The sequence below is a fragment of the Mirounga leonina genome, unplaced genomic scaffold, assembly GCF_011800145.1.
Source record: "Mirounga leonina isolate KUSES-001 unplaced genomic scaffold, KU_Mleo_1.0 Mir_376, whole genome shotgun sequence".
NCBI lineage: Eukaryota > Metazoa > Chordata > Mammalia > Carnivora > Phocidae > Mirounga > Mirounga leonina.
In genome coordinates, this window is record NW_023270718.1 from 7431730 (window position 1) to 7459680 (window position 27951).

Genomic DNA, 27951 nt, shown 5'->3' on the forward strand with positions numbered 1-27951 from the left:
TGACCAGGAATTTGAACCATGAACCCAGGCAGTCACAGAGTGTTGCCTATAGCACTGCCCACCAACAGAGAATGGCCTTCCGTCCTGCAAACCTTTGAACATAACCTCTGGTCCCACTGGACCAGGGACTAGCCAGCATTGGCTTGGCAACCGCGCAGGGGCCCACAGTTGTCAACAGACACAGGTCTGGCCCTCTGTGAATGCAGAAAATAAGCTGACATTGAAATCATCGCAAATATTTTAAATGAGAAGCTGTCATAATCCCTAGGGTTCCTCTAGAAGGAATGACAAATAATTGGCTACATTCAGATGACTGGGAATAAAACCTCTCAAACTTGGGGCATCTGGGTGGTGCAGCTGGTTAACTTTCCAACTCTTGGTTTCTGCTCAGGCCCTCATCTCAGGGTCCTGAGATCAGGCACTGCCTTGGGCTTCATGCTGAGCAGAGTCTGCTTTGGATTCTCTCCTCTTTTCCCTCTGCCCCACCTGCCTGTGCTCTCTCTATCAAATAAACAAACAAATCCTTAAGGAAGGGAAAAAAAAAAACCTCTCAAACTTGCTTTCATTCCATTTAAGTAAAGGAAAAGGTATGGATACAACAGTGAGAAATTCTGCAGTATTCCAATGAAAATTTGGCCCAGTCAAATCAGTCCAATTTTCAAAGCACAAAGGCTATTTGATTATTTTCCGAAGTTCAATATTCACATTCAGATAGAAAGGATTCAGCATGAAACATGACTTGTGGGCTACCTTTCTCATAAAAAGTAAAAACCAAAATAGTCACTAAAGCCTGCCATGTTCCTTTGCGTAGTATGTACAATGTATGTCCCGTGTTACTGATGCTTTTTATCTACTGTAATGTATTTAAAGTTCTTGATTTTGTGGGTTAGTGCTAATATCGTTGTCCTTTTACTAACACAAAGGATTTAGTTCAAAGAAGGTTTACTGATCTACTCAATTATTAGTAGAATCAGGGTTTGAATCTGGATACCCTACACATCAAGATGATGCACAGAGGTCAAATGCCCTTCCAGAAGGCGACCTGTGCTTGGATTCGCTTTCCTCTCTGACACTCAGTGGTTCACCCGAAGTCTTCACACACAAACAGCCTCTGTGAACCGAGACTTCAAAGTGAAATTTTCAGCCCAAACCAGACACACAGCCCGAGTGGCATTCTGCTTGACTATGGAGAACCAGACACAGAGTTCAGGTGTCCAAGGTAAAGACACAGGAAAGGTACAGCACATACATGAGTCTACTTTCACACCTGGAGAACCAGGACTCCAGACCCGTGTAACTGACTGCCGTCTACATAGGCTAACCTCCTTACTGAAGAACGTAAGCATACACGTGTGCCCAGACATTGGTTCTGAAAGTGAGTTCTCTAGACAGGCACCCGAGAAAGTGTAAGGAAATTTGGGAGACTGCACCCCAGAACTACTGACATGGTGATGAGGTGATAGACCCAGCAATCCAACATTTACTACTGTTCCTGGTGATTCTGACATGGGCTAAATTTGACTACCTCTGTAGTAACTAAGTCACAGGTCATCTGCAACTTGTCCACAGATATGTCACTCTAGAAACTGTCTGTCTATGGTCACACTAGCGTTGGGACAAACACACACAACCTACACAAGGCACGTTTTCTTTAATCATAAATGAATTTGACTCTCACACAGTCTACCTTGTCCTTCCATCTCTCCCTTCTCTCAATACCTTCCTCGAGCTTCATGGGATCACCCCAAACACTTCTGTTCACATTCTAGAATGAAAGCCATCCAAATTCAAGTGAACTGGAACTTATTTACATATTTTACGAAGTTATGAAATGCATACAAGACTTTAATACATGTTATATTCTAATGGCATTGAATATAGCATTCTCACTATGATGCTGTATTTGATGATTTTACCCTAAGACCATAAATACTGCACGCTGAAGGACCTTTAATTAGTACTCCATTTGGATGCAGAATAAACGCCCTGTGCATTAAGATGAGGATAGGCTAAATCTCAGGGCCTTTACGAAAGAGCTAGTTTCAGTGCAATGTGTGATTGCCTTTCTGTCATAAGCTGTGAAACAGATCAGAGAACAAGAGCCATTCACAAACGCCTTACATGGCCACCTGCCCTACACATATACATGGCTACTTAAACTGGCCCATATAAGGATGAGTTATGCTCAATGACATGGAGGGAAGAGTGCCGTGCGGAGGATGGCTTTCCCCGAATGAGAACAGAAAGGCTTCAGATCAAATTCCCTAAGTCCTATCAGACTTACGCTGCCTTCTTGGCTGCAAGGAACACAGTTTGATGCCTGGTGGGGGGGCAGGTATCTTGGGGCCATGAGAGAGCAAGAATAAACACGATGCCTATAGGTAGACAATACCAGAGGGAAGAAATGGAATCAGAGTACACTCTAGGGTGTCTGAGTCGTTTTATGCAACATGAGCATCTATCTACTCACTATGTACCTAACACAAAGTACACATCTTTTCTCTAAGTACACTTCAACTTTTTCATGGTGTATCTTCACACAAAGTAACAGGTACTGAAAAATGCATTATCATCCTTCAATTGAACCACTGTGACATATGAGTATAACATACTACCCAAATTTATCAGTTTCTACAAATGATAAAAATCCTCTTGGGGCGCCTGGGCGACTCAGTCATTAAGCGTCTGCCTTCGGCTCAGGTCATGATCCCAGGGTCCTGGGATTGAGCCCTGCATCGGGCTCCCTGCTCCGTGGGAAGCCTGCTTCTCCCTCTCCCACTCCCCCTGCTTGTGATCCCTCTCTCGCTGTGTCTCTCTCTGTCAAATAAATAAAATCTTAAAAAAAAAAAGAAAAAGAAAAAAGACTAAAAACTGGGCGGAATGTCTGAAGCAGACATGCTCACTGCAGGGGACTCATGATCTGCTCCTCAGGTAATCAGTGCCCTGCACACAGTGCTGAGTACAGGACTAGATTCATCAACGGGCTGAGTGGAAGTGAGGAAGGTCCCTGCCAGCTGTGGGTCAGCATCCCTGGAATGTCATTCATGTACAGTGAATCAGACCTATGTTACGGTTATATACCTGGGACACCAGAGTTTCGTGCGACCACAGCCTTGCTGCTTCTGCCTAGTAGTATCCAAAAAGCCTTCTTCATCTTCAGCGTCAACTCAGTCAAATGACGTCTTGAATCTATGCCCACAAATATCCTCTCTCCACCCACTCCCATCCCTATACCTGGAAAGGTACAGTTAATCTGTCACCCAATAGCACCTGGCCCTCAGAACCACCAGAGAATTCATGAAATCATGAGTAAAGGATCTGACATCCCTGAATCCCAGAAAACTACCACATTTCCCAAGTCCCCAACTCTGTGACATTTGTCATCACCAGAAGATTCCTTTTTTTTTTTCCCAAGATTTATTTTGACAGAGAGAGAGCGTGACAGCGACAGAGGGAACACAAGCAGGGGGAGTGGGAGAGGGAGAAGCAGGCTTCCCGCTGAGCAGGGAGACCGATGCGGGGCTTGATCCCAGGACCACCTGAGCTGAAGGCAGATGCTTAATGACTGAGCCACCCAGGCGCCCCCAACCAGAAGCTTCTTAAGACCTTGCAGTGACCAAAGGGACCTCTCTACCAGTTCTTTCCCCCACATTACAAGAGTTTTCCAGGGGCACCTACGTGCCTCAGTCAGTTGCGCGTATGCATTCAGCTCAGGTCATGATCCCAGGCTCAGGGGGAGTCTGCTTCTCCCTCTCCCTCTGCCTCTGCCCCTCCTTCTACCCCTGTTCTCACTCTCACTCTCTCCCCCCTCCACTTTCTCAAATAAGTAAATAAATCAAATCTCTTACAATTGCCCATATTTGCTTTAGTAAGCCTTATCTCCCTCTCGAAGGATACCATCATCATGTTTTATCTGTCCTCACAACTCTTAGTACCAAGTGCCTGAAGTAATCCTGTGGCCCATTGATGGTGTTTTCCTATTCTACCAAGGATGTGGTGATGGCATACGATTTAAATCTTACATATGGTCTCAAATGATCCAGTTACCAACCACTTCCCATTCAATTAAAAATTTAAAGCTGCTCCTAACAACCGACAAGGGGCTGTGGAGCCTGTGTGGGAGGGAGAGAGCAGTGACAAGGCAGTCTCCGTAACATAGGAAAGGAGGACAGCTGTGTTGCCTTAGGTCATAAAGGAGAGAAGGACATGGAAAAACTGGAGAAGATTTGGAAGGAAAACAAGTGAAATTAATCTTTCTAAGTTTAGACTCAGTAGTGCCGCCTTGGACAGGTGTCCTCTCCCAACATGAAGAATTCATGCCAATTCTTTAGCCTAGATATTTTTCATGTCACCTTGGGCTGCATCATCACTCCCAATACAGTATTGTTTTCTTCCTAAGTTTAGAACATCTACTAAGCCTTGACCACTGTCCCATGCTTAGTCCCTTCAAATGAATGTTAAAACAACCATGACTCAATGAAGTCTCCAACTTTTCACCTAATCAAACTGTTAGAATAAAGTGACTACCTTGGATGATGTCATTTCCAAGAAGGGAAAAGAATAGTAAGTAAAGAAATCTCACTTAGTGTTCTTCTCCACTTGAGAAGGAAGAAGTGAAATGGAGCAATTAAACTACATGGAATTTAATATGCTCAGTGAGGAATTACTCCCATATTTAGGTGGATTTTTAAACACCATGTCATTTCATGCAAAGTCTTCTTAAAATCCCTGACTAAAACATATAAGCAATAGTTCCTGAACACTGGAACAAGGAAAACAGAGTAGATCCTACCTGAGAAATAGGGAGGTAAACAAGACATGATTTGCATGGGGAGATTTTCAAGCCAAGGTACATGAGATTTAGGAGAAATAAATTCAACACAATGTAGAGAAAATTATTCCCATTATGAATCTATCCCACTTTTGTTTACTAGGAAATCATGAATTTTGAAATTTGGAAAAAACCTTCTTTGCTCCAATATTCCCTCTCCTTCTGAAGATATAGGAACACACACACATACACACATATGTACTCCTTCCTAATTATTCTTTTATTCCGAAATATATCTTTAGCTTAATATAACATTTTACATTCTGTGCATATCAAAACCATAAAATGTTGTGTTCTGTATACTCATAAAAACAAGCAATGAAAAATATAGGGTAAACTTTTATAAACAGTAATTGAAAATTCTGTAGATATGGCTTGTAATCATGTATGTATTGACTTTATTCAATTAGCAGTTGTTAAGTAGGACCCCTAGGGATTGCGTGATGAGTCATGGTTCAATTAAAAACAACAAGGAAAGTAAAATAAAGTTTACTAGTCATAGATCCTGGAGGATGTACATAATATGCCTTGAGGGACAACATGAAGAGGTCAAGACTAAGTGCAGGCAGAGAGAATGGCAAGAACTGGGGCAGATGGCTTTCTGAGAGTCCATGGTTGAAGTGCTTTAGTGTTCCCAGGCGAAGGCGAGAATGCACAACTCAAACCAAAATGAGTGGAGTATGGTAAACTGTGCGGGGATCTTCTCTAAGGAGGGCTTAAGGTAAATATACTGCCAGTGGACACGCTCACAAAGGCTACTGAGGAAGTCACCTCTGCTTGTCATTCGGGGGCTTTTATCTAGTGTATTTGCTACTGGGTGGGACTAGAGTCAGCTCAAACCCCTGCAGGTAGTCTGGTTACACAAAATGAATTCCAAGGCACAGCACCAAGAAATTGTTTAGCCACACTCTAATAAAAAACATCTGTATCATCCTTCTTGGAAGCATCATATTGCTCTAGCAATTAAAATAAGGAGGAAAGGGGCGCCTGGGTGGCTCAGATGGTTAAGCGTCTGCCTTCGGCTCAGGTCATGATCCCAGGGTCCTGGGATCAAGTCCCACATCGGGCTCCCGGCTCGGTGGGGAGCCTGCTTCTCCCTCTGACCCTCTCCCCTCTCGTGCTGTTTCTCTCTCGCTCGCTCTCTAAAAAATAAATAAAATCTTAAAAAAAAAAATTAAAATAAAATAAGGAGGAAAATATGTATTACCTAAACTTGGGGAAACTAATCTCAAATAATGATGTTAAAGGCCACAGAGAAAAAAAATGATCAGTGACATCACCCCACTGCTTTAACAAATACAGGTGACTCTTGACTCTTGAGGAAAACAGGGATTCAAAGTACCCAACCCCATGCAGTTAAAAATCCATGTAGAAGGTTGACTCCCTAACATTTAATTTCAATAGCCTGCTGTCGACAAAAAACCTTATCAAAAACAGTCAATTAGGGGCGCCTGGGTGGCTCAGTCAGTTAAGCACCTGCCTTCGTGTCAGGTCATGATCTCAGGGGCCTGAATTGAGCCCTGCATGGGGCTCCCTGCTCAGTGGAGAGCCTGCTTCTCCCTCTCCCTCTCCTGCTCCCCCTGCTTGTTCTCTCTCTCATTAAAAAAAAAAAACCCAGGGCGCCTGGGTGGCTCAGTTGGTTAAGCGACTGCCTTCGGCTCAGGTCATGATCCTGGAGTCCCGGGATCGAGTCCCGCATCGGGTTCCCTGCTCGGCAGGGAGTCTGCTTCTCCCTCTGACCCTCCCCCATCTCATGTTCTCTCTCTCAAATAAATAAAATCTTTAAAAAAAAAAAAAAAAACCCACAGTCAATTAATATATATTTTGTATGTTATATATGATATTCCTACAATAAAGGAAGCTCAAGCAAAGAAAACGTTAAGAAAATCAGAAGGAAGAGAAAATACATTTACAGAACTGTACTATAATTAAATCTCACTGTAAGTAGACCCACACAGTTCAAAAACCCACGTAGTTCAAGGGTCAAGTATACTTTGTGTTTCTGTCTCTTTACGTACAATGTTGATGAACGTGGGGCAGGCTGAGGTTCGTGTAGGGTAACACTGCTTTCCAGATCAGTGTTAACACATTAAAATCCATTCAGTGCTACTAATTAAAACATATTAATTTCAAATGCACTCTAAAAAACCCACTGCGGTATCACTGTATGATTCTTGTTCAAAATACCCATTACAAGCATTCAAGAACCATTCTTGTTCCTCTGAGATAATGATCTGTGGATTGTGCTTTTCATGCTTTTCAAACTGAGGTTAATTATTGAGTAAAAGTGGATGTATGCTAATTTTACACCCTTTACAGAAGAGTTATCTATACTTTCCTCAGATGTCTATAAAAATCTCTTCATTTCAGTGGGACAGCTAATGTTCTTGACTTCTATTAATTGCTAAAATGAAGATACATCCAGATTTTAATGAATTGCCAGCATATTCTCCTTAATCAGCAACCGGCAAGTTATTTAGGATTTTTTATTAATTTGAGAGAGAGAGTAAATGAGTGAGCAGGAGTGGGGGGAGGGATAGAGGGAGAGGGAATCCCTAACAGACTCCACCTCATGACGCCGAGATCACAACCTGAGCAGAGACCAAGAGTCAGATGCTTAACTGACTGAAACACCCGGGAGCTCCCTGGCCAATCTATTTAAAAATCAAAATGTTTCTCTATCTTACTTTATTTTCATCATATTTCTAAAAAGATTTTATCCTTTATTTAGAGAAAGAGCGTGTGAGAGCATTACCAGGGGAGGGCCAGAGGGAGAGGGGGAGAGCGAATCCCTAGCAGACTCTGCTGAGCCCCAACATGGGGCTCCTTCCCAAGACCCGAAGATCATGACCCAAGCTGAAATGAAGAGATGAATGCTAAGCTGACTAAGCCACCCAGGTACACCTCTGTATCTTACTTTAATGTAAATAATGATTCCCTGAACACTTACTTCACCATGATTTATATCACTCTTATACGAGAATATAAAAGCATGATAATGTTGGCTAGCAGATGTCCCTCTGTGAGAGACAGTGACATGAAACTGGGCTCCTCCAACTGATTTTCATTCAAGGAGACCTACTTGAACCGCATTTTAAGGTCTGTCTTCATCATTCACATTTGGACCTCACCTCTGTCATCTGCTTCATTCATTCCCACCTACCTGGATGAAAGGCTACAGTCTTCTTTCTCTTCACGTCCCAAGGGTCCTTCTTTTGCTCCAAAAAGGAGACCAAATCAGGCTTTGACACAATGAGACCTGGTTAATAGAAAAACGGAATATTAACTATTGCTGGAGATTCTTTCAATCCACTATTGTGCTCAGGAGAGAACAGAGAACATCGCAGAATTCTAAAAGATGATTTCCCATCCCAGACACTGCTGACCAACAGCCCCTTCAGAACATGCAGGAGTTTCAAATATTCACATCCTAACTTGCACTTCCAAGTACTACCGATACAATGGTAAGGACGAAAAATTGGAGTTTAAATGCGGGCAGCACCATTTTATGCCCCTCCGGGTTTAGCACTGCCACTAATCTACAGAAATGATGTTACCTTAAGGAAGGGGAAGCTAAAGCTGAAATGCAAACATCAGGGATTTTTGTCTACATCTACAAACCCTTACTTTTGTTCCTTAGTGCAGTGATCTGAATTGCAGTTGTGCAAAGAATCATCATCCAAGAGACAGTCTTCAAAGGAAGGAACAAAACCCTGAGTGTGGTCTGGGAAATCTGGAAGGAGTTATTCTCACCCAGGAAGAGGAGGTGTCCGTAGTTCTCTAACATCACATCCCTGTACAATTCCCGCTGAGTGTGGTTCAGGCATCCCCACTCCTCCTGGGAGAATTCGATGGCCACATCCCTGAATGTCAGCAGTCCCTGCAATAAATACGACAGTGACCCAGTGGCCATAGGCAGAGTTTATAATAGTCCCTAAGATGAAAGAGGGAGTTAATGTCACCAGCTAGACTCCCCAACACCTGGCCTTCACTGCCTGATTGTATCCACCAAACTTTATCTCACATTTGACTTAACCTCTTCTTTCCGCCTTATCCTTTACTTCAACCAAAACACACCATGGGCAGAGTCTCCTGTGGTGAAAGCAGAAACTATCCAATAAAAGGTAATGACTGCCCAGGGGATGTGCTTGGGCTGGCCCAGTTTGAGGCAGAGGGACCAAGGTGTAACCCATGGAGTGATCTACAGTTACCTTTACCTCATTGTAATACTAAAATTCTCCACCTACGGAGAAGCACAAACGTCATTTACCTAATGTGCGAAGTGTTTTGTTAAGGTCCAAGTGCAACTTTATGCCCAGCTCTACATAAGATGACAGGCTCCCCTTTCTAAATATCTACCCTACCCCTAAAGAGAAGGAAATCATTTCCCCTTGCTTTGTGAGTCTCTGCTTTGGAAGTTATCCCCTGTAATCTTATTTCCTACAAATCAAGTTTCTTTTGTGTTACAACCCCACCTGGTGTAGTTTCTATTTGTGACTCAACAAGGAGTCAACTCCTATTAGTAGAGTTATATTAGGAGAACTGGTTCTCCTTAGGTGAGTTTCCTGTTATCTGCAGTAAGGTAATTTTTAACACAATAATATGCTCTCATGTACTGTTTAACTTCGAGGTAAGAGGATGGCAATGATCCACAAAACCATTATAAATACTGTGTGTTTATCCAAGAGAAGTTGTAAATTGAAGGCATCAATGTAGGCATTCACATTATTGAGTACTGTTGTTTATTATCATACATTGTAAGTTGTGTCTATTTCTTACATGCAAAGTGTTGGTGGGTTACAAATGTATTTATCAAATTCTAATGTGATTAGAATTTCACAACATTGTGCATTGGCAGTATCATGAAAATGCAGATTCTGTTCAACAGTTCTGGGGTGGAATAGGACTCTGCATTTCTAACAAGGCTTTAGCCTATGGGCAAGGAACACATTTATGAATAACGAAGAGGTAGAACTCAGAAGGAAGGAATTCTTGGAGGACTTGGAACTGAATGGGTTTTATAGCAATTGGTTCTAGGTTCTACTAGAATAGCGCGAAAGGCAACAACGAGCCTTTCTGAGCATTTCGTAGTAGATAGCATCTAACAGTTTTTCATATATTAATAAAAAATAATAATAATCGAAGAGAGTGAACACATCATTCTTATATTTTTTGTGAATATTTTGTCAAATATCCAGGACATCCAGTACATTCAAGGGATCAGGTTTTAACCCAGGTTATGGGTCCCAGAGTCAACTGAAAAGGACACGCAGGTCAACATACCGAGAATACTCTAAACCAATGTTCATAGCAGGTGTCAAACGTTGACAAGAATAATGGAAACAAAAAGTTATGCACGTGAAATTATCTATCTTTTTACATTTCATGCACCCATCCATACATTTAGGAAGTAGTTATATACACATTAAAAGTGACAGAGTAGAAAACTGTCATGGTGATTAATTCAAGAACCACTTTCCATGACATGACACTTATAAATCACTTTGTGGATGATGATGCTTCTGTTTTTCTGTTCTCACCTTCACTTGATAAACTATCACTTTACCCTTTTGTGTCCTTGAGATTCATTCTTTCATCCTGCCACCAGACAAGAACCTGCAACAGTTTGTTCTTCAGAGGCTGCTTTTAGGCAAAGAGCCTTGAGCAATGGAATGCGGAAAGGGGCAGTGACCCACCTGGCTGAACACCACACGCCCATCAGGTGACCCACCCTGAAATATCCCTAGGCCCTAACTAACCAATTAACTACTTACAACCAGGTTCATTTCCCCAAAATGGGAAGATTCCATCTGTATGAATACCGCCATATCTTTCCCCTTTAATTAACAGCCCCCACTTTCTTGCAGACAGCCCTTCTGCAGTCCTGTCCACAGCTCCCTTGCTCTGGATTCAATGAACTTCTATCTCCTTTGTTCTGCCTCAGGTCAATTCTCACTTCCCCTGCCAACAGCTTCCACCTAATCATTGCCCTACATTTGGGGGCCTCCATCCGATCAAGAGACACTCCATTTAGGCACCACATCCTTGTGGCTCCTAAACAGTAAATCAGAATGTCAAATTATGAGAATACAGTTGATTTATACAAACTTCAATCACCTACACTTTCCCTGTCCTGTAATATCTAGTTTATTTTAGATACAGTATCTTTTCCACATTCTAAAGTGTACGACCCCCCCTTTTTTTTTCTCAGAGAATATTCCAAGTTATTTGGGGCCTCATATCCACTGTGTTTATTTATGCATTTTCTTACTCCTAGTCTACATAGAGCTGATAAAGCTTCCAGATGGGACCTAAATAAGACCATCCTCCTTCACTGATATCGCAGGCCCAGACCCTTTTCAGCAATAGGAATCTTTAACCCCACACCTTCCCCGTGGATCTGTCACCAAGGGAGTATTTTCAATAATGGTAGGCAGGTCTTTCATTCACTGTGACAACTGTTGATGGCCTACTGGAAGCCAGGTTGGAGAGAAGGGATAGAAGGCTCTGGCTTACAGAGAAGAAGTGTTCTAAAGACCTAATCTTGAGTATCATTTCTGAAAAGGTTTAAAAAATTAGGTGTAAACATAAAGCAGAAACATCAGAACTAGAAAGATCCGTATTTGAAATTTATTTTTTTTAAAAGATTTTATTTATTTCACAGAGAGAGAGAGAGAGAGAAGGAGAGAGCAAGCACAAGCAGGGGGGAGCAGCAGGCAGGGGAGAAGCAAGCTCCCGGTTGAGCACTGAGCCCAAAGTGGGGCTCAATCCCAGGACCTTGGGATCATGACCCGAGCTGAAGGCAGCCGCTCAACCGACTGAGCCACCCAGGCGCCCAGTATTTGCAACTTCTAAATGTGAGGAATTTCAGGAGAAAAAGATGACAGGGCCTCTGAACTCAGGAACAAAGCTTACCTGAGAACTGGCCATTTCTTCTTTCACTTCCTCCTTTGGAGTTCTTCTTCAGAAGAGAGTCCAGGAGAAATCACAGCTGCATCAGGAGAAAATGCTTTTAAAGCCACCAACAGAGCCTCTTCACCTGTAAACTGCTCGCCTGCAGGTAGGATTTGGAAATGCAGAAAAGGCCCAATTTCCTAGCCTTTTGTGTCAGGAGCTATTCAGAAACAATGAATTCCTCCTTGGAGACCAATCTTCGAATTTTTCCTTCTCTGCTTTCAGGGCGCCTCCCCAACCAGACACACACAACTTCTGCTGGAGCAGAAAGAAAGAAGAAAAGTGTGACGCATGGACCTGAAGCTTCCAGATTCACGCACAGGAGACCATGTTACTCCTCCTTGAGCCAAAGCCTACACTCAGCTGTCTTCTATTCATGGGAAGCCCTCCAATTAACCCTGGCTGCACCTAGAATCGCCTGGAGCATTTAATTCAAACAGCACTGTTGTTCCCACCCACACGGCTTGACAGAATCTGGGCTGGGGGGCACCGGATATGATCCTTTCTTAAAACTCACACGTGATCCTATTGGGAAGCATTTGGGGAGGTGACCAGGCAAAAAGCAATAATCGAGGCCATGTTTGATATTCCGATTTAATCCACGCCTTGTCCACTGATTATAGAGTTTCTGGAGATTTACACTTTCTCCCTCTTTCTGCTACACAGAAGGAGACAGTCTTAAAAATGAAGTTTTCCCTTAGAAATGCAAAGGTCTCTTACAAAATAACCAGACTAGGTTTCAGAGCTTTTTCTTTGCTGTTTCCTTTCTTTTTTTTTTTTTTTAAGTTCTTATTTATTTATTTGAGAGAGGGAAAACACAAAGAGGGGGAGTAGCGAGGGAGAAGGAGAAGCTGACTCCCCACTGAGCATGGAACCCATTGCAGGTTCGGTCCCAGGACCCTGGGATCACGACCTGAGCCAAAGACAGGCGCTTAAGCGACTGACCCACCCAGGCACTCCTGTCTGCTCTTTCTCTAAAATACCCAGCCTAGGGGCACCTGGGTGGCTCAGTGGGTTGGGCGGCTGCCTTGGGCTCAGGTCATGATCCCGGAGTCCCCGGATTGAGTCCCGCGTCGGGCTCCCTGTTCAGTGGGGAGTCTGCTTCTTCCTCTGACCCTCTCCCCTCTCATGTTCTCTCTCTCTCTCTCTCTCAAATAAATAAATAAAATCTTTAAGGAAAAAAATTTTTTAAAAAACCCAGCCTAAAGTAAGCCTTATGCTAAAGAGACATATTTTGGGGTGACAAAATGTGCTCCTTCCGTAGGTAAATAATTTTCCAAATTGAATGTACTTTTTAAATTCCCATTTATGTAGAATGTTGTGGTTTGGAGTCAATGGCCAAGAAAGAATTCTTGAGACATCTTTGACGCAAAAAGGTGGTTTTATTAAAGCACAGGGACAGGACCCGTGGGCAGATAGAGCTGCGCTTCGGTTGCAACAGGTGACTGATTATACACTTCCAAGTTGGGAGAGCAATAAAGACAGCACAAGTTTCCAAAGCATTTTGGGAACAAGGCTTCCAGGATGTTGACAGGGCTAGCTATTTTTAGGGAAAAGCTCATTTATTTCTGTTCAGTAAACCCTCAGTCATTAGACACTTCAGATGTATATTGGTGGGCCATATGCTTGGGGGATAATTACTAACACGTATCTTGGGAGGTAGAGATAAAGGAAGTGGCCAAAGAATTTTTTATACGTTAACATAGACTCACAGGATCCTGGGAGGTAGGGACGTTATTGTAAGGTTGTCTTTTGCCCTTAGCAAAGAGTCAACATCCAAGCAGTTGAGCTCCCACAGGAAGGTCACTCTACCTGTTTCAAGGACTTGGCAAGGGGCTATTGGCAGTAAAGAGGCTTAATTGTTTCTTTTGCCTTTGTTTCCCACATCACCATCAGTAGTAAATGAGAATTCTAATTCAATATTTTCACTGAAATTTAGCCATTCTAGAAAATAGTCAGTGGTTTCTCACTGTAAAATATGAAGTAGTCTTACTATGGTTCTCCTGGTGACTGAAACTGAGGCCACTTAAAAGCATCAAGTTAGGGGCGCCTGGGTGGCTCAGTTGGTTGAGCGACTGCCTTCGGCTCAGGTCATGATCCTGGAGTCCCGGGATCGAGTCCCGCATCGGGCTCCCTGCTCGGCGGGGAGTCTGCTTCTCCCTCTGACCCTCCTCCCTCTCCTGCCCTCTGTCTCTCCTTCTCTCTCGCAAATAAATAAAATCTTTAAAAAAAAGCATCAAGTTGAACAAAATCAAAATGGCTGCACTAAAACATCCCTGAGGCATGATATTAAACTAATTTTTTTCTCTTTTGAGAAACCTCCCCTCCTCCCTTATTAGCCCCCCCTTTTTTTTTTCTTTTAAGGAATCTGGTACCACACTGAAAACATGATAAACAAGGCTGGAAGCACAAACACAATTCCTGTCGAAACCAGCTAGATCCTGTTGAAGCGGGAGTGTGAGGTTCTTATCTCAGGGAGTCAAAGAATAAATCTCCAGGACAAAGGAGACTGAATAAAGTGATAAGAGTTTTATTAAGCAAGGATACCGAAAAAGCTCTCAGGAGTAAGAGGGGCCCCGACAGGGTTGCCAACGTGGGCCTCCACTGACAGTCTTTTATTTAGAACTGACCAGGGAGCTTGTGGCCTTAACATTCCTGTGAAGTCTGGGTTTGTTTTTTGTTTTTTTTTTTTAAAGATTTTATTTATTTTTTAGAGAGCGAGCGAGAGAGAAACAGCATGAGAGGGAAGAGGGTCAGAGGGAGAAGCAGACTCCCCGCTGAGCAGGGAGCCCGATGCGGGACTCGATCCCGGGACTCCAGGATCATGACCTGAGCCGAAGGCAGACGCTTAACCATCTGAGCCACTCAGGCGCCCTGAAGTCTGGGTTTGAGGAAGGGCTGGTGATAACATCTTTAATGGCTCACTTCTTCTTTGGGGCCTGGTTATTCTTTGTTGGTCACAATGTGACTGCCATAAAAAGACCCCACCTCTGATGCCCAAGGGCAAGATGGTCTGGTTTGTTTCCTTATCCCTGGTTTCCCTGTGCCTGAGCATTTTTGGGATTTCTGTGAGCCTGATCATGTAGCCCTATACCTATCGCTCCCTACCCAGCCCCACATGTCTCTTAACTCAATGAGACCCTTCAGATGTGTATCAGTGGGACAGGTATTTGGAGGATGATTGCCAACATGTATCTTAGGGGGAGGGGGAGCAGGAGATAAAGAAGTTTCCAAAGGGGGCGCCTGGGTGGCTCAGTCGGTTAAGCGACTGCCTTCGGCTCGGGTCATGATCCTGGAGTCCCGGGATCGAGTCCCGCATCGGGCTCCCTGCTCGACGGGGGGTCTGCTTCTCCCTCTGACCCTCCTCCCTCTCGTGCTCTCTGTCTCTCATTGTCTCTCTTGCAAATAAATAAAATCGCAAATAAATAAAATAAAAAAATAAAAAGTTTCCAAAGGAATTTTTATATGTTAAAGTAGACTTACAGGATCCTGGGGGTCAGGCTAAGATGACCTCTTGCCCTTAGTAAAGTGTCAACATCCAGGCAGTTGAGTCCCTACAGGAATGTAACTGCCCACCTCAAGGGCTTGCCAAAGGGCTGCAAGTAGTAAGGAAATTTAATAATTTTTCTTCTGCCTTTGTTTCCCACAGCACTGTATTTCCCTACAAAACCCCCGACCCTTCCTCTGAGTGGCTTGCAGTTTTGAAGGCCCTAAACTGCTGCACCCTCTCGCAAAGCAAGAAAGGTACTGTTCCTCTTTATCCCAAACTTTGCCTTTGCATTGTTTTGGCTCTGAAGCACGGAGGTCATTTTTTGCCAACAAAATGAAAGTGTAGGAGAGGAAAACATTTTTCTTCATCTGTTCTCAATTCTTTGTCCTTTTTTTTTTAAGATTTTATTTATTTATTTATTTGAGAGAGTGAGTGAGTGAGAGAGAGAGAGAACACAAGCAGGGAGAGAGGCAGAGGGAGAGGGAGAAGCAGACTCCCCACAGAGCAGGGAGCCCAACGTGGGGCTCGATCCCAGGACCCTGAGATCATGACCTGAGCCGAAGGCAGATGCTTAATCGACTGAGCCACCCAGGTGCCCCATAATTCTTTGTCCTTCTAATAATTAAGCAGACACAAGACAGGTTCACAAGAGGAAAACAAAGTTCTTAATATGGGAACCTCAAAGATACTGAGTAAGGGACAGGTGGGGCTAGGTAGGAAGAGATAGGTAGGGGGCTACACGACCAGGCTCACAGAAATCCTAGATGTGTAGAAATACCGAGGTGTAAAGAAATCAGACATAAGGGAACATAACCAGACCATCGTGTTTGTCTTAAACGTCAGAGATGATATATTCAAAAGAGAAGTAATCACAGTGCTATCAGTGGTAGAGACTTTAAAAAGATTTAAGTTCCCTGGTCAGTGTTCAATAAAATCTTAAAAAAGAAAAAATAAATAAAAGACCAACCATAAAAGCCTTTAGTGGTAACCCATTCAGGACCCCTCTCACTCTGGAGAGCTTTCTCTTTCTGTTCTCACCTTCACTTAATAAACTTTCACTTCACCCTTTCGTGTCCATGAGATTCATTCCTTGACTCCCTGAGACAAGAACCCTGCAACAATATGAGACTCAAAGACAGGTGATTGAAAGATAGGCCATTGATGCTTACATGCCCTTGTGACTCAAGGAGAAGGGGCTAGGGATTTAGAATTTCAGAAAGGAGGAAGTATATTCACAGGAAAAAGGAAAGAGCAAATGTTTGTCAAACAAATGTTTGCCACACCAGGTAGGCCGCTCTTTATACAAGGTTCATCCCTGGGGGGCGCCTGGGGGGCTCAGTCGTTTAGGCATCTGCCTACAGCTGGGGTCATGATCTCAGGGTCTTGGAATTGAGCCCCACATTGAGCCCCACATCAGGCTCTCTGCTCAGCAGGGAGTCTACTTCTCCCTCTGCCCCTAACCCCACTCATACTCTCTCTCTCTCTCTCAAATAAATAAAGTCTAAAAAAAAAAGTTCATCTCTGGTATTAGCTCTTTTCCTGGCAAAGGTACCTCATCTAATATATTCTTGTACATATATCAGCCTCCAAAAAGAAGGAAATCCTTCCCTTTGCAGCAACAGAATAATCCTAGAGGACATTCTGTTAAGTTAAATAAGCCACACACAGAAAAACTGATACTGTATGAAATCACATATATGCAGAATCTAAAAAAAGGCAAAATTATAAAAGATTAGCATGTCTGTTCCCAGGGGCTGAGGACGGGGGGAATGTTCAGATGTTGGTCAGATGGTGAAATGGTTCATGATGCAGGATGCATAAGCACGGAATGTTTAATGCACAGCATGGTGACTAGTTAATAGGAGTGTATTTGAAATTGTACACTTCAAATTTGCCAGAAGAGGCTATCTTAAGTGTTCTCACCACACACACACACAGATCTTAACTATGGCAGGTGAAGGATGTGTTTATTCCATTGACTGCCATAATTATTTTGTAACCAGGACCCAAGGGTGCAAGAACACCTGGCTCCAGTGGTCCCACACCTAGTTCAGCCACTCACGGCTGACAAAATCCAAAGGCAAGAAAGACGACCTTGGCTGCCTCAGGTTTGACCTCAGACTTTCCCGCTGGGTTCCTTCCAGCTTGTCTCCTGGCTCAGCAGGAAGACCCTGGGGGCAAAGCATCCCCTGAAGGGAACTGAAGCTACTGGTCAAGCAACCGGGACCGCCCCGAGCCAGAAAGACCCCACCCCCGATGGACTCCCAGACAAGGACAGATTTGACCTTGGCTGCCTGCCTGCAGGTACCCCCTCACTTTTGCCCCCCCATTTTTCTTATATAAACCTGGAAATATTTCCAGCACTTTGGAGACAGTCTTTGAGACATTACCTGGCTGTCTTCCCGGTGTGGGCCTCCCTGAAAGAACTTCCTCTCGTCTACCCACCCCCCCCGCCAATGTGTCTTTCTGCCTTGGATTTTGTCAGCAGTGAGTGGCCAAACCTGGTCCGTTTGGGACCCCAGGAGCCACGGGCTCTTGCACCCCTCCCTGCGCCCTGGCCAACAGCAAACAGATGAGTGGTAATGATGAGGGAGCAGAAGGCTGGCTGAAGACAAAGCATAAGCGGACACCCTGCAACCTCCCCCCACCTCTCACTCCTGGGTGGGACCTGTGTGACATTCTTCCAGGAAGTTCCCAACTATCTTAATGTTAATGCCTTACTAGAGGGGTAAACAACCTTCACTTGACAAAGCAAGGTCTCCTTGCCTGTGAGTCTTCTTTAATATACAAAAATCCTTTTGAAACTTCCATTTCCCTTACCTTCCCCAACCCCATAGTATATAATCAGCCACCCCACACAACCCCGGGAGAGCAGCTCTTTCTGCCCACGGGTCCTGTCCCTGTGCTTTAATAAACCACCATTTTGCACCAAAGATGTCTCAAGAATTCTTTCTTAGTCATTGGCTCCGGACTCCACGCCACTGAACCTCACCTATATTCCAAAACCCCATCAGCAGCAAAACAAGAAAGGAATTTACTTCAGGAAGGCCACCACAGAGAAGGCGGTGGAGCAACAGCTCAAAGATGGTCTCCAAATTGCTGAATGTGCTTCCGGATCTGGGTAAAGAAAATACAGGACAAAGGGTGGTGATACATACAGGTGGGAGGTAGAGGTCAGGCCGGTCACTGTATTGGTGTTAGGCATTTGGGGTCTTGCTGGCTCAGGGCAGGCCCTATTGTTTGACAGTGTGGTTTCCTTTCCCTTCCTGGAATGCTTTGCCTACTGGGCCTTCCGCCCGAGCTAAAAGATAAGCTAGCAAGAACGGAATCCATTACAAAGTAGAGACTTAAGGTCGAAATGGAGACAGTTGAAAAGTACTACCTGGTCCTCTTTCCATTTCACAATACATATGTATATTTACTCTTTAAAACCTGGGTGACTGCTAGATGTTCAGAAATGGAAAACGGGGTGCTGAACGGGTTGGCTCTTAAAGCTGTCATGGAACAAGAATGCCCTGTTCCCTTTTTGGGGAGTAAGAATTCCTGTCCCTTACAAGGTCGTTCTAGCTGTGCTAAGAATTAAATTGACATGAGACAGATGAACAAGTGAGAATAAAATTTAATAGCACACATATGGACATAGGGGAATCCACAAACACATGCAAATTCCAAAGTCAGGCAGGCAAAATTAGGTATGTATGTCATCCCGGAACCAAGAAGAAGGGGGTAGGAGTGTGGGATTTCAAGATAAAGAAATGCAATTGACAAGGTAATAAGGAGAAGAGCAGGTGTTTGGTGAAGAGGTTCCAGACAGCTGCCCCCACTCCCCGCCAGAATGTGCCACTTTGGTGTATGGATTTTTTTTTTTTTTTAAGATTTTATTTATTTATTCATGAGAGACAGAGAGAGAGAGAGAGAGAGGCAGAGGGAGAAGCAGGCTCCCAAGGAGCAGGGAGCCCGATGCGGGACTCGATCCCAGGACCCTGGGATCATGACCTGAGCCGAAGGCAGACGCCCAACCATCTGAGCCACCCAGGCGCCCGGTGTATGGATTATTTTGAGCTGAAAGCAGAAATGTTTGTCCCTCACTTAACCACATAGAAGAATCTAAATTGAAGGTCTTTTCCAGAATAAAGGTTATTAACAAATCGATTTTCTCTGAGTGACTCATCTCTATTGTAGGGCAAATGTCTACCAAACATCTGCTTTTCCTATTGCCCTGCGAATTACATTCCTTTCCTCTGAAATCTCAGATCCCTACCCCCTTCTCCTCAGTTCAGAATCACATATATACCTCATTTTGGCTGTCTTTAAAATTTCCACGTCTATGTAGATTCCTTGTACAAATGCCATTAACTTTGATTTTCTCTTGTTAATCTGTCTCATGTCAATTTGATTCTTAGTCCAGCTAGAAAGACCCTTGAAGAGGACGTGAGTTCTTGCTCCCTGACACTGGTAATTAGATGTTTGCTCTGCCACACAGAGGGATCACTCAAGTAAAATTTATCTCCTGTAATAACCCTCGTTTTGGAAAGGGCCCCCAATTTAGATTGCTCTCTATAGTCAAGGGAGGAGCAAAAGTTTCTCTTGGGCCCACAGGGTCTTGATTGCCTTCAGGTCCAAATAATCCACATGCCAAAGTGGCACATTCTGGTGGGGCCTGTCCCGACCCCTTTCAGGCACAGAATTTAATGAGAAAGTAAGGCACCAAACAAACATACAATCTTGGTGATGTAGTTTTGGAATGTTGGTGAGATTGAGAGCCAACGGCCAAGAAAGAATTCTTGAAATGTCTTTGGTGCAAAAAAAGGTTATTTTATGGGCGCCTGGGTGGCTCAGTTGGTTGGGCGGCTGCCTTCGGCTCGGGTCATGATCCTGGAGTCCCGGGATCGAGTCCACATCGGGCTCCCTGCTCGGCGGGGAGTCTGCTTCTCCCTCTGACCCTCCCCCCTCTCATGTGCTCTCTCTCATTCTCTCTCTCAAATAAATAAATAAAATCTTTTTTTTTTTTTTAAGATTTTATTTATTTATTTGACAGAGAGACACAGCGAGAGAAGGAACACAAGCAGGGGGAGTGGGAGAGGGAGAAGAAGGCTTCCCGCAGAGCAGGGAGCCCGATGTGGGACTCGATCCCAGGACCCTGGGATCATGACCTGAGCCGAAGGCAGACACTTAACGACTGAGCCACCCAGGCGCCCCATAAATAAAATCTTAAAAAAAAAAAAAAAAAAGGTTATTTTATTAAAGCACAGGGACAGGACCAATGGGAAGAAAGCTGCTGCAGTGTGGTTGTAAGGAACGGCTGATTATACACTATGGAGTTGGGGGAGGTAAGGAAAAAGGAAGGTGTCCAAAAGGATTTTCATAGGCTAAAGAAGACCCTCAGGATACTGGAGACCTTGCTATTGTCAGGTTAAGGTTGTTTTTCCCTCTAGCAAAGCATTAACATTAAGACTGTTGGGAGTTTCCTGGAGGAATGTCACACATGTCCCACCCAGGAGTATGGTGGTAGAGAGGCTGTGGGGTCCAGCTTCTGCTTTTGTCCTTACCTTGCCTTCTGCTCCCTTATTACTTGCTCCCACATATCTGATTTGGGGTGTCAAACATTAGCACCTACCATTGAGATGTGGGAGGAGCAGTGAACCAAACCTCTGACCTGCTCTAATCTGTTCAATGACGGGAGAACCCAGGGTGGGGCCAGACCTAGAAAAGCTTCAGAAGAGAGGGTTCTGGGTGGAGCTGGAGAGGCAGAGGGCTCTAGGCTTCCTTTTTTTTTTTTCCTAGACTTCTGATCTCCTTGCTAATTGGATATTCCCAGTTCTCTCTTCCTAAATTTGCCTAGCAGAAACTTTTTGTACGATTATATTCTACCTAAACCAATTTCCTGTTTATTTTGTAACACAAATAATGAGCAATTTAACATAAACACGTAGAGATTTCCGGGACAATACTATTAGAAACTGAAGTTGACCCTCGAAAGACATGGGTTTGAAGTGCATGGGTCTACTTACACAGAGATTTTTTTTTTTTTTTGGATAAATACAGTAGAGCACTGTAAATGTATTTTCCTTATGATTTTTTTTTTTTTTTTAGATTTTATTTATTTGACAGACACAGCGAGAGAGGGAACACAAGCAGGGGGAGCGGGAGAGGGAGAAGCAGGCTTCCCGCAGAGCAGGGAGCCCAATGTGGGGCTCCATCCTAGGACCCTGGGATCATGACCTGAGCCGAAGGCAGATGCTTAATGACTGAGCCACCCAGACGCCCCTATTTTTATTTTTTTTTAAGATTTTATTTATTCATTTGACAGAACAAGCAGTTGGAATGGCAGGCAGAAGCATGCTCCCGCTGAGCAGGTAGCCTGCTGTGGGACTCGATCCGGCATCCTGGGATCATGACCCTGACCGGAAGGCATGTGCTTTACCACCTGAGCCACCCAGGTGCCCATTCGAGCGCAGTCTTTAATGAGAGGATGTGGAAGGGAAGCAAGGACAGTGTTTGACTGGATATACCTTAAGAAGTTATCTGATTTTTGGAAGGCCTATTTGACTGTAATTGTTTGCTCCTAAGTTTTCTCCCATTCCAGTGTAATGACCGTGAATTAAGATGTGGTTTCCTTACAAACACTACTGAGGCATTGGAGACACTTCCCTCTATGGCTTCCCTGTTTAATTTCTTTAACAGTGAAAGCATAGTTGGTAGGACACTACAGGGTTGTTTTGTTTTGTTTTTTCATAGGTAATGTAGAAACTGTCCATTCAGTGTAAGAATGCAAGTCATGATGGTGCAACAATGCTCTGTCCCAGAGCCACCCAGTTAAGACAGATGTGTACAGGTCAAAGATCCACACAGCATGTGCATAATTGCAGATCTATACATTCAACTAAATTGTAAAAACAGGAGAATGTTTCAACAAGGATGTTGTATTTACACTTACTGTGGGATGTGTTTTCATGCTGCAGTAGACTCATTTCTACTGGTGTGAAAATGCCAGCTTCGTGCAGCATTAAGGAATGCAATTTGACAGTAAGTCTGGTATGACATTATTTATGTAAACATTGAACCACATACAAAATATTTCAGTGTCTGTTACTCTGAAATTGCATAAGAGGGAGGCTCCACTTCAACCTCACAAATTGTTATACCTGAAGATCAAGCTATTATGATTGGGGGTGATAATGGAAATTTTTACTTTATTAGGTATTTTATAAGTTTTTAATTTTAAGATTTATTTGTCAGAGAGAGGGAGAAAGAGAGAGCACAAAAACAGGGGGAGCATCCGGCAGGGGGAGAAGCAGGCTCCCCACTCAACAAGGAGCTTGATATGGGACTCGATCCCAGAACGCTGGGATCATGACCTGAGATAAAGGCAGATGCTTAACGGAATGAGCCACCCAGGCATCTCAAGTCTGTAATTTTAATTTTACAATTAATGATTTGCCTATGTGTATTTGTTTTCTATCAGTTCCATAACCAATTTCAAGTATTTAGGAGCTCCTAAAAATATATTTCTGCTGTTATTGAGTCCGAATTTCAGTAAAGTTAAAATCAAGGTTTCATGGGGCGCCTGGTTGGCTCAGTTGGTTAAGCGACTGCCTTCGGCTCAGGTCATGATCCTGGAGTCCCGGGATCGAGTCCCACATCAGGCTCCCTGCTCAGCGGGGAGTCTGCTTCTCCCTCTGACTCTCCTCCCTCTCATGCTCTCTGTCTCTCATTCTCTCTCTCTCAAATAAATAAATAAAATCTTTAAAAAAAAAAATCAAGGTTTCATGAAGCATTGGATCTTCTCAGGAACCTAGGTCAGCAGTCACTTCAGGAGCATTCAGGTTGTTGGCAGAATCCAATTTTTCTCATGGTTTTCACATGATCTCCTTCAAGGTCATACCTTGTGCACGGTATCTCCATGTAGAGAGAAAATGTTGACTCTCACTGTTTACTCAAAATTTTACCTATGGTCCTTTACTACCTATTCAACTGAAAGGAGTACTAGGTATTACATGTAAGTAAGGTTATTGGCATGGGCTGGAATTACAAACTGTTGACAGATTTGAATCAAGTGCAAATCAGAGAATTAATGTGTAGAATTAGTGACCTCCAAATGTACCCCTGCAATTTCCATCACCCCCAGCTTCAACCATCCTGTCCTTCCTCTCTATCCCCCATTGTGACCTCAATCTCTCCACCTGGGACCTTTAGATTTCCATGAAACCTAACTCTCTCCCTGAAAATGACCCTCCTAGTCTTCTTCATTGCTCTTCTAAGCCCACCAGTAGCATTTTAGACCTCTATACCAATAAACCCATTTTTTGCCTGATTCTAGAGCCCTCAGTCCAAACTTCCTCCATTGTACCAAGAACCTCCAAGCATTCTTTCCTCCTCCTCTATTGTCATTTATCCCCTCCCCACCCCCAAACCCAGTAACTTTAGCCTATTGTCTTTTATGTCCATTGTCCTCAATATCCGAGCCATCATTTATCAGGAGTCCTTAGTTTCCTCATGACCCTGAACCCATTACCCACAACCCTACACTCCCTCTTTCTCATGGGCCCTTTCGTCTACTGATGTCCACTATTCTCCCAGTTCCAATGATCCCCCTCCACCTCATTAACTCTCTATGCCCATTATGTTCCCCAGGCATCATCTGTTCTTTCCACCCTTTATCTCTGGTTGAAACACTGAACACCCCCAGACCTCCATTCACAAGCAACTATCCCCCTTCCACCCCTATGTTCTGTAACGCTTCCTAGGCAGTAAGGTTTGCATGCCTTTTACCCAACCTTGCCTTTAAACTCCCTTTGCCAATTCCTCATCCATCATCCCCTTCCTTCCCATGATTTCCTTCACCCTCTTATTCCCTCAACACACATATCCCTCATGTTCTTAATGTCCCTGCATACACCCACCCCCAACCTTAAAACCCGTAGTGCACTTTAATCCCTCCGGGGCATTTAACCTAATGCCTTTTCATCATGCTGTGTTACATAGCGTGCCTCAATCAAATATGCTCACGTCGAAATCCTCACTACATGTAATTGTAACCTTATTGGGCAGTGGGATCTTTGCAGATTTAATCAAGCTAAAATGAGGTCATACTGGATTCAGGTAAACCCAATTCAATGACTGCTGTCCTACTGAGAAGAGGGAAGTTTATTTTTTATTTTTAAAAAATATTTTGTCAGAGAGAGAGAGAGCACAACCAGGGGGAGCTGCAGGCAGAGGGAGGAGGAGGCTCCCGGCTGAGCAAGGATTCCGAAGCCGGACTTGATCCCAGGACCCTGGGATAATGATCTGAGTCGAAGGCAGACAGTTAACCGACTGAGCCACCCGGGCATCAAGAGAAGAGGGAAATATAGACACAGAGTGGTGTGTAAAAAGGAAGGCAGGGACAGAGCGATGCATCTACAAGCCAGGGAAGGTCAAAGATAGCTGACAGTCCTCAGAAGTTAGAAGACAGACTTTTTTTTTTTTTTTAAAGATTTATTCCTTTGAGACAGAGAGAGAGCATGAGCAGGGGGAGAGGCAGGAGGAGAGGGAGAAGCAGGCTCCCAGCTGAGCAAGGAGCCTGATGCAGGGCTGGATCGCAGGACCCTGGGATCATGACCTGAGCGGAACAAAGACAGACGCGTAACCATCTGAGCCGCCCAGGCGCCCCGAAAGACTTAATTCTTGAGATAAAGTGTGGCCCTGCCAACAGCTTGGCTTCAGACGTCTCAACACCTCCGGAATTGTGGAACAACAATTCTTCAGGTTTTTTAACCAGCCAGTTGTGAGATTTGTACAGCAGCCCTAAGAAACTATCATGGATCCTGTCCTCTCTTCCCTTGTGGCTCTGTTGCCCCAAGCTCCCAAACTCTTGTGTTCTCCATTTATTCCCTGGCCCTCATTCTTACCCCACAGTATCACTCCACATCTTCAGGCCATGAATTTCCACCTAAAGTGGCAGTGCTTACTCCTTTCAGCGGCACACATTGTGAATATGGTCCTTGACGATATTATTAAACAATGTAATTAAACACCCTCCCGTAATTCTGGTTTGTTTCCATTTAGTTTATCTTAAAGTTTTACCCAAATAAGGCCGTATCACTTACTAGACAGTCCATTCTAGAGAACGTAGGAATTACCTGTGTATTTCAGAGGTACTTTTTCCTACTCACCTATGTCTGTCTCCAGACTGTTTACAGATTCTCAAGCTTCAACATCAGCACCTCCCTGGGTCGCCAGCCTGCTGGCCTTCTTTGCAGACTTCCAACTTGGCAACTCTCAACAATCATATTAGCAAATTCATTAAAGGAAATCTTCCACTCTGATTTCTATATATTATAAACCTGTATCTATTTCTCTATCTGTGGATCTATAGAAATATGGATAAAAAATATACATAGATATGTGCATGTCCGTTCTATTGATTCTTTGGAGAAAACTAATATAGATTTTAATTCCGCACATTTTCTTCATCCAACATCAGCCTGCTGAACTTAACACTAGTAACACTGTATATCTAATTTGACAGAACGTCCATACCATGTACTTCTTTGAAAAATTATTTTTGTATTATCACAAATATTAAAACAGAGGAGAAAGTTAAATGCCAAATTCCATTTGAAATCTTACGTGTGCGCGCACATACGTGTGTTTAATTAATATTTGAATTTATTTAGTCTTTGGTATTTGTCATTAATACTAGGTCTTCTTATGCAGGGATTTCTTATTTTGGTTCTTTTTAAACAGCTTTATTTGGATATAATTTACATGCCATATAATTTACCCACTGAATGTGTACAATTGACAGCTTTTTAACCAATTCACACATAGGTATAAGCAAACCATTGTCAAACATTTTACCACCACCTAAGAAACTTCATACTCTTTAGCTATCACCACTCTCATCTTAACCTCATACCTAATCTGCTTATTTAACTTTTTTCCAGTTTTCTTCAATATTACTGACATGTAAGTTTAAAAGTGTACAATTTAATGATTTATGTATATATTTTGCAAAACATTTACCACAGTTAACATCCGTTACCTCACAGTTACAATTCTCTGCATGTGTGACAATTTTTAAGAGCTACTCTTTAGCAACTTTCAAATAGGCAATATAGTATTGTTAATTATAGTCAGCATATATTCTAGATGTGCACCTCGTTATCTACTCATCTGACAACAGACACAAGTTATTTCCATGTCTTGCCTCTTAGGAGTAATGCTGCTGCATGTTCTTTATTTTTCACATGGTTGTAATTTTTCTAGGTTCGTTCTTGCAACTGACTTCTAGTTTCATGCCACTGTCGTTGAAAAAGATGCTTGGTATGATTTCAATCAAATTTATTAAGACTTGTTTTGTGGCCCAATATATAATCCATACTGGAGAATGTTCCTTGTGCATGTGATAAGAATATGTTTTTTGCTGTTGTTGGATGGAATGTTGTAAGTCCATCTGCTAAATGTCATTTAAGTCTGATGTTTCCTTATTGATTTTTTGTGCATTATTGAAGGTGCAGTATTGAAGTCTCCTACTATTGTATTGCTGTCTCTTTTTCTGTTCTTGTCTATTAATAGTTGCTTTATATATTTAGGTGCTTTGATGTTGGGTACGTTAAGTATTCCAAAAGTGACCCTTTTGCTGAATTGACTCCTTTATTTTATTTTTTTAGGGAAAGCAGGTTATATTTGAAAAACATAGACTACTACTATATTTATCGAACAAAACTAGTTTTTAGAAGTGACTCATATGCATCCAATCTTTGACCAAATCAACACAACAATGCAGTGCACAGAAGATTATATAGCTCAAAGCGCAAAAGGCAATACACAGAAGTAAATGTCTTCTTAATAAAGATGCTACGTAAATATACAAACCTACAGCTTCACTATAAGCAATTCGTAAGTACACATTAGCCAACTTTTGTGAACAGGAAATGAGTGTTTTGTATTTGGTAAATGCATATATAGTGTATGTATAAAACCTTTACTCACATGTAGTCTAAAAATCAAAGCAGAATGTAAGGTTTTCTTATGTGAAGATGTACATTTCAGAAACAACCCAACTTGAACTAAATCCACTACCAGAAGTATTGCAAAAGTGACCCATACAATGCCTACCATTTGCTTGTAAACAAAGAAAAGCTGCTCAGAAATAGTATCAGGATTCTTACTAAAGGGTATTATGATAACCCTCCTGAAAGGACAAGTTAGTTATTTGGGGGCTTTAAATAGCAGAGAACATTGTAAATTAAATAAAGTGTGAAAAAGTACGCAATGTGTAACAGCCAGAGGTTAGAAACCTGAGTACTGTGGAAAAGATTTATTAGCTTGTGCAAGTCAGTTTTAATAAACTACCAGCTACTTGTTACAGTAAATTACCAAGACTATCATTGCAATGGTACTTTTCCACACACATCCAAATCTGGAAGCAGTCAGTTTTTCTCAAATTGTCATTTAGTGTTTTTTCCCCAACCCTCAAAACACAGAAATAGGTTTTTGAATATCAACTAGCCATTTAGGGGACACATTGAGATACAGAGGTACATAAACAGTGTACAAACCAGAACGGTGGAAATCCTTTTTGCTATTCTGCAAAACATCACATAATTACAAACACTGCTGTGTCTTACTACAGTCTTTGGCTTAACGTCTATTTTGTCTGATGTAAGCATAACTACTCTGATTTCGTTTG

The 27951-nt window shown here is 43.0% G+C and overlaps 2 protein-coding genes across 4 annotated transcripts in view; both read right to left on the reverse strand.

The window, feature by feature from the left end:
• Positions 1-7980: 7980 nt before the first annotated feature.
• Positions 7981-11503, reverse strand: LOC117997915 (putative protein ZNF720). The gene is made up of 2 exons (XM_034986464.1): positions 8585-11503; positions 7981-8090 (listed from the first exon to the last, which is right to left on the reverse strand). The coding sequence occupies exons 1-2, from the start codon at positions 8742-8744 to the stop codon at positions 7981-7983; spliced, it is 270 nt and encodes an 89-aa protein (XP_034842355.1). The 5' UTR covers positions 8745-11503.
• Positions 8635-27951, reverse strand: part of LOC117997882 (zinc finger protein 184-like) — a 64369-nt gene continuing 45052 nt past the window's right edge. Inside the window, exons 5-6 of one of the 3 annotated variants that reach the window (XM_034986410.1) lie at positions 11747-11822; positions 8635-8711 (exon numbers count right to left, since the gene is read on the reverse strand). In XM_034986410.1, coding sequence (XP_034842301.1) covers positions 11795-11822 — 28 coding nt within the window. In that variant the 3' untranslated portion in view covers positions 8635-8711; positions 11747-11794. Of the gene's footprint in view, positions 8712-11745; positions 12044-18313; positions 18393-27951 lie in introns of those variants that run through there. The other 2 variants (XR_004675896.1, XM_034986409.1) reach the window with 2 other exon arrangements.